The sequence below is a fragment of the Chiloscyllium punctatum genome, chromosome 37, assembly GCF_047496795.1.
Source record: "Chiloscyllium punctatum isolate Juve2018m chromosome 37, sChiPun1.3, whole genome shotgun sequence".
NCBI lineage: Eukaryota > Metazoa > Chordata > Chondrichthyes > Orectolobiformes > Hemiscylliidae > Chiloscyllium > Chiloscyllium punctatum.
This window is the reverse complement of record NC_092775.1, coordinates 19,772,174-19,785,029: the sequence shown is the minus strand read 5'-3', so window position 1 is coordinate 19,785,029 and position 12,856 is coordinate 19,772,174. Positions and strand designations below refer to the sequence as shown.

At 40.8% G+C, this 12,856-nt stretch overlaps 1 protein-coding gene across 4 annotated transcripts in view; it reads right to left on the bottom strand.

The window, feature by feature from the left end:
- LOC140462916 (calcium-responsive transactivator-like) overlaps positions 1-12,856 on the bottom strand; it is a 124,773-nt gene that overhangs the window by 92,362 nt on the left and 19,555 nt on the right. For 3 of the 4 annotated variants that reach the window (XM_072556397.1, XM_072556399.1, XM_072556398.1), the window contains exon 3: positions 1,956-2,040. In XM_072556397.1, the coding sequence (XP_072412498.1) occupies positions 1,956-2,040 (85 nt within the window). Of the gene's footprint in view, positions 1-1,955; positions 2,041-2,157; positions 2,203-12,856 lie in introns of all 4 variants that reach the window. The other variant, XM_072556401.1, reaches the window with a different exon arrangement.

Here is a 12,856-nt window from a genome sequence, read left to right as displayed (position 1 = left end):
CATGAGAATAAAAACAAACATTGAACATTAAAATGCTTTAGCTATGCTTCCAGCCTGTGGTTCTGTCAAAGGCTTGAGTTTTAAAAAACCCAGGTTGCCACCCCTTCAGTACTACATGGCTGAAGGTCAAGACTTTCAGTTTAGTTGGGAACTGAGGTCCCAACTACTTTCGCAGGTAGATGTAAAAATTTGCATGGACTATCTGAAAAATAACAGGAAGGTTTGCTAGATATCCAGTCCAATTGACATCAGTCAGCCACCTACTAAAAATGGATGAGTTGAGGAGTTATCTTGTTGCTGTTTGCAAAGGCTTGGTGTGTGCAGTTCAATCGCTGTGTTTCTTACATTATAGAAGTACCTGCACTTCATTGGCTTCAAAGCACTTTGGAGCATTCTGAGGTCATGGGTTGCAAATGCAAATTCTTGTTTTTAAAAACCATTTTCTTTGCTTTTAAAAAGTGATCTTTAAATATAAACAAAAGCATTCAACTAACTTCCTTCCACAGGGAACCAACTTTTACAAGCAAGCAACTTTAAATTGGTTGTAAATTGGCATCTGGCTAGAGGATTAAAAACTACACATTTGCTCATTGGAAATCTTTGCAGATTATTAAACATAGAGTACACCCTTTAAAATCAGTACTGGATACAGACTTGTGCTAATTCTGATGCAAGGATATTAGATAGTCTATTCAAAGCAAGGCAAAGGCAATTAATTTTAAAAAGTTAGCATAGAGGTTGTACAATAATGTTATTCACAGAGAAATTGTTATTTAATGTATATCTCAGCTGATCCTATTTCATTTTGATCTGCAAATTCATGATAAGATTTACCCCACAACTGCATTATAAGAATTTTTTTCACACATCTAAGAAATCCACAACTTAATGGAATTGTATAAAGACCCTTAACACAGAGCCACACTAGGAATAGCAGAACCATTGATTAGCAGTTATATCAGTAATCAAGAAACTGAAATTTAATCAAAAGTGATAAATTAATCTCAAATCTCAGGCTGTGAGTTAAATTCCCATTCTATAAAATCAGATTAGATTAGATTACTTACAGTGTGGAAACAGGCCCTTCGGCCCAACAAGTCCACACCGACCCACCGAAGCGCAACCCACCCATACCCCTACATTTACCCCTTACCTAACACTATGGACAATTTAGCATGGCCAATTCACCTGACCTGCACATCTTTGGACTGTGGGAGGAAACCGGAGCACCCGGAGGAAACCCACGCAGACATGGGGAGAACGTGCAAACTCCACACAGTCAGTCGCCTGAGGCGGGAACTGAACCCGGGTCTCTGGCGCTGTGAGGCAGCAGTGCTAACCACTGTGCCACCCACAAACTTGAGCACAAAAGTTAACACTAATGATTAGAATACTGTAGAAGTGCTCCACCACTGGAGGTGCTATCTTTTTAATGAAATCTTAAAGCTCCGACCTGTTTGACATCCCCAAGTGGATGTCACATATCCCCCAACAGCACTAGTTCAAGGAAAGGCAGGAAATTTATCCCCAGTATCCTGGTCAACATTTATCCTTCAATCAATCAAACAAGAAAAATTCTCTGGTTATCACTGCTGTTTTTGGGTTTGTTGGGTGGAAATTGGCTGACACATTTCTACATTATAATAGTAATTACATTTCCAGAACTACTATATTGGCTGCAAAGTCCTTTGATAAGTCTGGTGGTCATGAAAGATGCAATACAAATATAAGCTTTCATCATTATCTATTTGTTAATTTGGATCTAAATATGCAATTGGACATCATATTTCCCAAACATATCTATGGCAGATCTGTTGTGATTTGCAGAGCGAGGTTGAATTAAATGTTAATAGGTACAGCAGTGATCTAGAAATATCTTTCATTATTGTAGATCTTTTAAGTGCTCGCTAAACATACTACAACCCTGGTTTTGCAACCACTGGTACATTACTTACAGCAGGTAGCAACGACTGCATATTTTGGTTGGAATCTGCTATTGTTGCCAGGTAAACCAAATTTCTGTGCAGCATTTGTTGGTATCTAAGAAATGGAAGAACACAGGTAAAATTTTGTTTTTAATTCATGGAGGAATGTACTTTATATAAATCTTTGCAATAATAATAAGAATGATAATGAAAATGGTAATGATAAACTCACATGTCCTTTCATTGCGTGGGCTTGCCCTGACACACAGAAGTGTATCTGAAAAAAATCTCTATTCAGATTGTCTCCTAATGCAGGATTAACTTGAGTTATTAATTTATAGAATAAATAGACATTCAAAGTGGTTTTTAGAACCCCACCCCACAATGTGGTTGTAGTCTCATATAGACTGGTTATGTGAATGTATTATTAAGCAATCATTTTGTTCTACTCCATTTTTTATTTCAGTCAATGGACCCACATTTAAATTAATTATTTAAAAAGTAGAACAGCAAAGCAATTGAAATCAACTAAAGTGAATCACAGTGTGACAAATTGACCAAAACAGATTAAAAGGTAAGGTTTGAAAATCCCATATACAGCCAAATGCTTAACTAACCTTTAACCATGTGCCAAAATAATTATCACTTTCAGTAATGGGATTCAAAATTTAAAAGCATCAACTTAATTTTTCCAAATGTTCTCTCCTCCTCCTTCAACTTACAATAAATTGGTCGCTGGATACAAAATAGAGAGGGTTAGGAGTCTGGTATAAGGACTTAGCCCTAAACAGTGATACAAAGACCCTTGTCCTCCACTACCGGATAGATCTGTAGGCATGGTCATAACATCAAAATCATGAGTGCTGCCAGGGATGAGCACATCTTTGTACAAATTAGATTTTTTCAGACAGCACAAGACATACAATATTTTATGTTCTAAGCAAGGTTGAGACTAAAAAGCTAACACATAAAATGGTGATTGATATTGGAAAGTCCAAATTATGCTTCAAAAGGGTATGTGGTTCTGATATAGTTAATTAAGAACTATACTCATGCTGTATTTTAAGACTAGTTTCTTCCTTTCCCTAAAAATGCTAATATGATGTCCTCAAATTTTTGACATTCAAGTTGCTATAGTAAAGAGAACAAAATGATTATGGCAGTTTCAGGGATCTGAGTTGTATATATTGATATTATATTAACTTGATGACTTTCCTTCACATGTAAAGCATGACATTCATCAAATCTCAAGCCAGACAAGAACCCACGTGCAGATGACAGATATACCTGCTCCACAGGATATCCTTTGTACACAGCAGCTTGTCCCAAGAGAAAATACACCCACAGCTGTGCCAAAATGAGCAGCAGTGACAGCAGCAGATGGCAGAACAACAGGGCAAATCCTATTTAGTGACTGTAGAGGCTAGTACCTACATACATGGTTGCCCAATTGCAAACTCCACTGTTATGGGAAGAAAGTCATTGCATGACCTGATGCCTCAAATTCTGTGCAGATAATAAATATAAATGGAGTAACAAGGTAGAATTAAAAAGACCAAACACAAGCCAAAGACTTGACACCATAGTCATGAACCAGGCTTTAAAAATAAACAATTAAAGCCAATTGACAGATGTATATTTTACCTAAGAATCTAAGGTGGGGAAACTACTCCCAAAGTTCAACGTACCTGAAAAGTTGTGAATGGATTCTCAAACTATTCATTGTAGCAAGGCAAGTCACATATTTAATTGTCAATGCTACAATCCCATCCTGAATAATTATTGAACTTTTTTGCTTAAATTTTGCTTTCCTTTTATCACATTAAGTAATTAAAAAGTAACTTGTATAACTAAAGCGTAACAACAAATTAACATATGACCATCCAACACTGTTGCAGGAGAGGGCTACTAAAGCCTGCCCTGCCATTCAAGATGATCTGTTTGCTCCATAGTCCTACTTACCTCCAATAACCTCCAACACCTGACTTGCCAAGAATCTATCTCTGCCATAAAAAATATTCAACGACTCTGCTTCCATAACCTTTTGAGCAAATGAGATCCAAAAACTCTCAACCCTCTGTGAGAAAACAAGTATTTCCTCATCTCTGTCTTGTATGAATGACCTCTTATTTTTAATCAGTGACTCTTAGTTCTAGATTCTCCCGCAACAGGAACCATGATTTCCATGGTCATCCTGTAAAGGCCTATCAGAGTTTTATAGGTTTCAATCAAATCAACTCCTAACCTTCAAAACATTTTTAAAAGTTTTTCACAGGATCTGGGCTTCACTGTCTAGGCAATCATTTATTGCCCATCCCAAATTGCACAGAGGGAGCTTAAGAGTCAATTTATGGGTGGCACAGCAGCTCAGTGGTTAGCATTGGTGCCTCACAGTGCAAGGGACCTGGGTTCGATTCCACCCTCAGGCGACTGCCTGTATGAAGTTTGCACATTTTCCCTGCGTCTGTGTGGGTTTTCTCTGGGTGCTCCTGTTTCCTCCCACAATCCAAAGAGGTGCAAGGATTGGATGGGATGCTCTTTGGAGGGTCAGTGTGGTTTCAATCGGCTGAATGGCCTGCTTCCAATTGTATGGATTCTATGATTATATCCTGAAGAAGGGATACTGGATTTGAAACATTATCTCTGCTTTCTGTACCAGACCTGCTGACTTCCTCCAGTAGTTTTTGTTTATGTTTGACTTTTCCAGAATCTGCAGTTCTTTGTTTTAGTTAAGAATCAACCTCTTTTCTGTGGAACTGGAGTCACATGTAGACCAACAAATTTCTTTCCCTAAAGAGATTTATCAACCAGATGGGTTTTTTGGACAAGCAACAATGATTCTCATTCGGCTAGCTTTTTATTTCAGATTTTTTACTGAATTCAGATTTCACTAGCCACCATGTTTGGACTTTTACTCACCCTATTTTAATCTGGGAGTTAAGGATTACTAGTGCAGTTACCTTACCACTGTATCCAGTAAATACAAGCCAAGCCTGTTCAACCTTAGAGGACAATCTGTTCATTCTAGATACTACACAAATAAGCCTTCTCTGAACTGCTTCCAATGCATTTACATCCTTCAATAAATAAGGTAGCTCATACTAGACACAGTATTCCAGGTATGATCTCGCCAGTACCCTGTATAACTGAAGTATAATCACACTACTTCTATATTCAATTCCCCATCCAATAAAAGATGACATTCTACTAGCTTGTCAAACTACTTGCTGCACCTGGAAACTAATCTTTGGTGATTTGTGCATTAAGTCACCTACATCTTTCTCCATCTCAGAGCTCTGCAATCTCTCACCATTTTTTTTATTCTTACTGCCAACACTATTTCACATTTTCTTGCATTATACTATATTTGCCATATCTTTACCTACCCACCTAACCTATCCATAAGCCTTTAGAGCCTCTTCAAACTTAATTTACTTCTTATTTTTGCATCATTAGCAAATTTAGAACTATACCTTCCATTCCTTCATTCAAGTCATTTATGTAAATTGGAAAGGGATAAAGCTCCAGTATTGATGTGGCACACCACATATTCAATCCTGCCATCCAGAAAATTGCCCACTTATGACTATTCTCTGCTTCCCGTTAGCCCACCAACCTTCTTCCAAGGCCATACTTTTACCCCCTGCACCATGATCTTTCATTTTCCACAATAATCTTTGTGGTAGCACCTTTTTTCAAAAGCATTCTGTAAATCTAAGTGCATCCCCTTTTTCCATAATACATGTTACTTCAAAGAATCGCAACAAGTTGGTTCAACATGCTTTCCTTTTCACAAGACAATGCTGACTCTGTCTGATTACCTTGTACTCATTTAAATGCCCTGCTATAACATCTTTAATAATAGCTTATAGCATCTTCTCTTTGACAGACATTAAGCTAACTGGCATGCAGTTTCCTGCTTTTTGTCCTTCATCCTAATTATAGCATTAAAAGTGTGATATCATGGAGAATGAAGATAGGTTAGACAGTGAAAATAGCCAGGATGTATGGACATTTTTCAGACTTAGTTCTGCCATAAGCAGTCATTGAATCTTAATATCACACATTAAGCTTCCTCATTTATATCTGTAGTTATTTTCATGCAGTTTGACCATCTTTATTTCTTCACTCGATCAGCTCGAAACTTAGAATAAAATGTTTTACAGATATTCTTATGTGTTACATCAAGAAACTAACAAGACTAGGAAATATGCACTATGGCGGATCAATCCCCCTTCCGATTTCAGTCACTATTTGAATGTGAAGCATTTTGTTTTACAAGCTAGTTATGCAGGAACTTTGGAACACTTCACCTATACCAAATGTCTATTTCCATTGAGGTTCAGCTTGAAACAGAATTCTCTGGAAATGTATGAATGTTATCATAATTATTGCCACTATTAGGCAGAGGAGTAAACTCCCAATTCGCTCCCTCCAACCTCCAGTATTGCAGAGCAAAATAATAGACGTACATTGTTTTGCTTGATATGTAACATAAATGTAGCTGCAGTTCTAAAATCAAGTGATCCGCTCCACACCTCCTCCATTAGTCTCCAGCAACATTATTAATAATTAAGACCAAAAGACATAGGAGTGGAAGTAAGGCCATTCGGCCCATCGAGTCTACTCCACCATTTAATCACGGCTGATGGGCATTTCAACTCCACTTCCCCGTATTCTCCCTGTAGCCCTTAATTCCTGTTGAGATCAAGAAATTATCAGTCTCTGCCTTGACGACATTTAACATCCCTGCCTCCACTGCGCTTCATGGTGATAAACTCCATAGCCCACCACTCTCTGGCTGAAGAAAGCTCAGCATTTTTACAGGAAAGCTTTAAAATAGCTTGAATGCCACCATGAACACATGGGATTTGAACATACAGAGTATTTCCAGCCAATGACAGATTCCTGAATCTGCTGGTCCCAGTAGAGTTCCTGCCTGCTCACCGATGTTTTCTTCTTTAGACCACTCCAGGATGATTTTGGGATAGTTTAGGGGGACGAGCTGAGAAAAGTCCACAGGTCGGCGCAACATTGAGTGCCGAAGGGCCTGTTCTGCGCTGTATTGTTCTATGTTCTATGTTCTAAACATGGCACATGCTTTACTGAAAATGTTATCCAGCTTGAGAGTTTCCATAGCAGTCAAAACAAAAATACTTTAAAAATGTTGCCTACACGCAAGCGGTGATCCCCAAGCTCAGCTGGACTGGCGAGAGTGTCTACTTCCATTGGAATACCCTGTAGCTTGTATGCTCCACTTGCCACATTTTCTAATGATAAAGCCAGTTGTAGTGTCTGTTTGAAGTCCAGCTAGTAGGTGTTTCTACATGGTTATGTCATTAATCCCACATAATAAATGTTTTCTCACCACCTTATCCGGGGTTAACCCAAAGTCATATTCCTCCTCCGGTCGTCTTAACCTCGTCAAAAATCCCAATGTGGATTCTCCCAGTTCTCTAACAGCCAGTTAAAACCAAAAGCATCTCAGGAGTAGAGAAGGTTTGGATTCACAATAGTCCTTAACCAACTCCATCAACTCTTGGAAGGTTTTAATGTCTGGTGCCTCTGGAAAAGTCTAGCCCCTTATAAATTAAAATGCTGCAGATCCGCAAGCAGTCAGAAGGATTACTTGATGCTTTTCATCTGCTCCTATGCCATTCACATCATAGGGCAATGCTGTGTGATCAAAACAGTGAAGGGGAGGATAGGGACTAAATCAAAATAGAGTTGGAGGGGGAAATAATGCACTCCACTCCCTGCGGCGCCCACCTCTCCCTGAACAACTCCAGGGTGTTGGTGGACACCACGTGCTCCTTCTCCAAGGACACCCGGGCTCTAACATAACCACGGAAGAGGGGCAGGCAATCAGCCCTAATGACACCCTCCAAGGCTCGCAAATGCCCTGTTTATTCTTTTTTTTCTTTTAAGGGCAATGATCTGTGATCAAAATCTCCTGTTTTTTTTTAAACCCCCACACTACCGCCTAACTGCGGTAGTGCTTATTTTTCCCCAGCACCCATGGTGTGTGTGTGCAGGCGTGAAACACAGTGAAAGACACAAAGTGCACGAATCTTTATTCAATTTCCACCACCAGGAAGATAGGAAAAACACCCGAGTGGCCAGTGACAAGCACTGCCCTTCACATCAAAGGGCAATGCTGTGTGATCAAAACAGTGAAGGGGAGGGTAGGGACTAAATCAAAATAGAGTTGGAGGGGGAAATAATGCACTCCACTCCCTGTGGCACCCACCTCTCCCTGAACAACTCCAGGGTGTTGGTGGATACCGCGTGCTCCTTCTCCAAGGACACCCGGGCTCTAACATAACCACGGAAGAGGGGCAGGCAATCGGCCCTAACGACCCCTCCACGGCTCGTAAATGCCCTGTTTTTTTTTTCTTACCCCTTCATTACCACCCGCAGTAGTGCTTATTAGCACTCTTGTTTCTTTTTTTGTTTTTTTTTCTTTTTTTTTTAAGCTTTTTATTTTTTTTTCCCACACTTTTTTTTATTAGATTAGATTAGATTACTTACAGTGTGGAAACAGGCCCTTCGGCCCAAAAAGTCCACACCGCCCCGCCGAAGCGTAACCCACCCATACCCCTACATCTACATCTACCCCTTACCTAACACTACAGGCAATTTAGCATGGCCAATTTACCTGACCTGCACATCTTTGGAGTGTGGGAGGAAACCGGAGCACCCAGAGGAAACCCACGCAGACACGGGGAGAACGTGCAAACTCCATACACTCAGTCGCCTGAGGCCTAACTGCCGCCTAACTGCGGATGCACTGTTTATATTAGCCAGCCAGGGCTTCCTGATTGGGATTGTTAACATGGGCCAACTAAGGATCTCATAGTCAACAAGATCCACTTGGTTCCAATCAATATATTAGGGTTGGAGGGCTTGAGCTATTGGGACAGGCAGAATAGGCTGGGGGTATTTTTCCTGGAGCATTGGAGTCTGAGGGGTGACCTTACAGAGTTTTATAAAATCATGAGGAGCATAAATAGGGTAAATAGCTACGGTCTTTTCCACAGGGTAGACGAGTCCAAAACTAGGGTATAGGTTTAATGTGTGAGGGGTGAGATTTAAAAGGGGCCTGAGGGGTAACCTTTTCAAACAGAGGTTGGTGAGTGTTTGGAATGAGGCTGGTACAATAACAACATTTTAAAGGTATCTGGATGGATCTATAAATAGGAAGGGTTTAGAGGGATGTGGGCCAAATGCTAGTAAATGGGACTAGTTTACTTTAGGATATCTGGTCAGCATGGAAGGGTTGGGCCAAAGGGTCTGTTCCAGTGCTCTACAACTCTATGATTCTAAGCATTTTGTCAAGTGAAATACTTAGCTTGGAGCTACTTTTCTCATACAATCCTCCACTTCACTTCATTACAAATGCAACTAGGCTGCTGGGGACCTTTCTTGGAGAACTGTGTGGCCAAAGTTCTTGCTACTGTGAGGACCTTCTGGCACTCACACAGTTGACATCGTATTTAAAGTTGAATTTTACACCATGTCAGATGCGGCAAGGCAGGAATGACCCGCGCTGCTCGATGTTTATCACTGAAGACTTGGCCCAGAGCAAAGGAAAGCTTCATGGACAAGGATGTGAAATGCTGCTGGACAGAATGTTAAACAGACGCCCATTACTCCAACTGATGACCCCAGGAGGCATGCCATCAGACCCAGCTGGACCCAAATAGCAGCCGGGTTCAACACTGCGTTTCAAATGAAGAAGGATGCACAGCAGTGCAGAAAGAAGGTCCATGCTCTGCAAACATTCATGTCACCATCTTCTCTCTGCTGCTTCCCATTCGCAGGGTCACCACTTACTCTCACTGACACTGTCACTGCACATACCCCTCACCAAGTCCCATGAACTAAAACCCTCACTAGTGCATGTAGCATATCCAGTCAACAGCTCTCAACCGCCTCATCCTTCCAAATGACTAACCTTTCTTGCTGTCTATGCGTCCTACTCACTGACTGGGAACACCTCACCACCTCTCCTGCATGTGCCTCAGCACTATTGGTGGCACTGTGGCTCAGTGGTTGGTATTGGTGCCTCACAGCTCCAGGGACCCGGGTTCAATTCCACTTTCAGATGACTGGGGGAGTTTGCACGTTCTCCCCATGTCTGCATGGGTTTCCTCCAGATGCTCCGGTTTCCACCCATTGTCCAAAGATGTGCAGGTTAGGTGGGTTGGCCAAGTTAAATTGCCAATAGCGTCCATGGATATGCAGGCTAGGGGGATTTGCCATGGGAAATACAGGGTTACAGGGATAGGGCAGTGGGTGGCTCTTTGGAGGGTCAGTGTAGACTTGATAGGCGGAATGGTCTACTTAAACACTATAGAGATTTGATGCCCTGGACCCCAATGAGATCTGGTCCCCTTTCACATATTTGCTTGAAACACTCTCACTGTGTTTTCTGTGTAAACTGCAGATACATGCTGCACATGTGACGTAGCATCGTGCCACATAGTGACACATGCAGCCGCTTGACTATTCTGTGCTTCCCACCATTTCAAGATGCCTGTATCTCCTCTAGGCTAAAAAGCACTGCACACCACAGATGTTGGTAGCCTGTAACTGAGCACTGTGTGCTGAGAAAGCAATGTGAGCCACACAGACGCTGTCAGCCTATAAGTCAATGTTGAAGTCAGTGAGTGTGTGCTAAAGGAGCAAGGTGAAGCTCGCAGCCTCCAAGTCAGTGCAGCATGAGTGAATACAAAGAAGCAGGCTAAGGCCATAACATATATCCTGTGCAGATACATGAGATGCATTACATTACTGCGTGCATAGTGACCTGGCAGAATCGTGCAACTCATGGGGTTCCTAATCTCAAAAATAAAGTATTGAATGGAGTGTGAGTTGATCTGAAAGCAAAAATAATGATGTGGTGAAGCTGGTAGCTTTTCAATCCCAACTTGCGTGTGTTACAACACGGGGCAAACCCTCCTGCTTAATTTAAAACCAGCAACACAAAAGATTTATCCCGTGCAGTCTTCTGTAAAAATTAGAGTGGCCAAATAAAAATTAACAACTTTATTTCTTAAAGTATAACAGAAAATAATTAACTGAGAACTATTTACAATTTCTTACACTAACCTATCTGTTACCTTCCCTTCTATAATACTAGTCCGATAAGACTCCCAATTAAGATTTACAAAACAAGACTTCTTATCTCAAAACCAGGCAGCTTTCGGTTCTTCAATTTGGATCTTCCTGTGTCTTCATCTCTTCTTAGGAATTTCTGCGTCACAGGTTACTCTCTTTTAAGAGAGCTAGATTTCAAGCAGTCTGTTACCTGCTGGGGCTTGGCAGTTGTCCTCTCAACTGTTCAATTTTCCCCAGTCTTATACCCTCAAAGCATCAGATTGTATCATTGGTTTTTAAGATAGTCAATATACTAAATTCAAACCGGATTGGAGTTTGGTATTTTTCGAGGTATAATTTAACCTGATTGCCAGAATTCGAATTTGTTTTTGTCTCGAGGCAACCCGCTAGTCGAGTTGTTCAACCAAGTGTTATACTGTCACCTTATGGAGAACACTTGGTGCTGTGTCCGGTAGTTCTGCTGCTCTTAACTCTCTCAAAGAACACCCACATCTTCATAACACCTCCCCCCTTAAGGAAAAAAAAACATTGTAATGAAAAGATGTCTTCATCTTTTTTCTCTACTTTTTAAACACATTACCCTAACATTCAGATAACTTTAATATAGGTTCATCTTAATTCCTTCCCTATAAAACATTAAGTAAAGACAAATCTCATCTAAACTCTATCAGTTAAATTCCCGATAACACATCTGTGATTATATTCTTCTGACTCGCAATATGTATGATTTTTAAATTAAAAATCTGTAACGTAAGACTCCAAAGAAATAGTCTCATTATCTTATCTCGAAAACATTCTAAGAATGTAAGCGGATTTTGGTCAGTGTACATAACCTTTTAAAGTCGCCATTGATGCTAGTGACATTGGAGTTGGTGCTGTACTCCTACAGGAAGGTGATGATGGGATTGAACTGCTAGTTGGGTACTTTTCGAAGAAAATCAACATCAACCAGAGGAAATACTCCACAATCAAATATTAACTATTGAGTTTGGTACTGGCCTTACAGCATTTTAACGTTTATGCCATGAACAAAGTGTACACCAAAACTAATTTGGTGTTAATATCGATTTCAAATGGTCGAGTGCCTCCTGGTATGGTTCCGTCCACCGAAACTTTGTGCTCTTCTTCAGCAAATCAGTTAAAGGTGCCACTACACTGCTGATGTTTGGAACAAACTTCCGATAGAATCCGCTGAGTCCCAAGAATCAAAGCACTTCTTTCTTCGAGGTTGGTCGGGGAAATTCCTCGACAGCCTTCATCTTTGTGTTCCGTGGGGTCAACCTTCCATGACCGATGTTATGTCCCAAGAACGTCACCTCTGCTTTCGCGAATTCCACTTTATTTAAGTTTAGCAACAGTTTTGCTTCTCGTAGTCATTCAATGAGCTCTGCCAACTGTACCATGTAATCTTTCCAGGTCTTACTAAAGATCACTACATCATCCAAATAGATTGCACCGTTTGTTAACCCAGCCACAACTCTGTTCATGAGTCTTTGGAATGTGGCATGCACGTTCTTCTTTCCAAAGGGCATCACTTTAAATTAAACGCAGAAATTACTTTTGCCAACTCTGATAAAGGTACCTGCCAGTAACAACACATTAAGTTCAACTTGGTGATGTAACTAGCTTGTCCGACTTTCTCAATACAGTCCTCAAATCAAGGATTTGGATATGAGTCCGATTTTGTAAGGCGTTGGCCTTCCGATAATCCATGCAAAATTGTTGAGTCCCGTTCGGTTTGGGAACGAAGACGATTGGTGAACTCCACTCTCTCTGGCTTGGTTCGATGATGTCCTCGTCGAGCATGG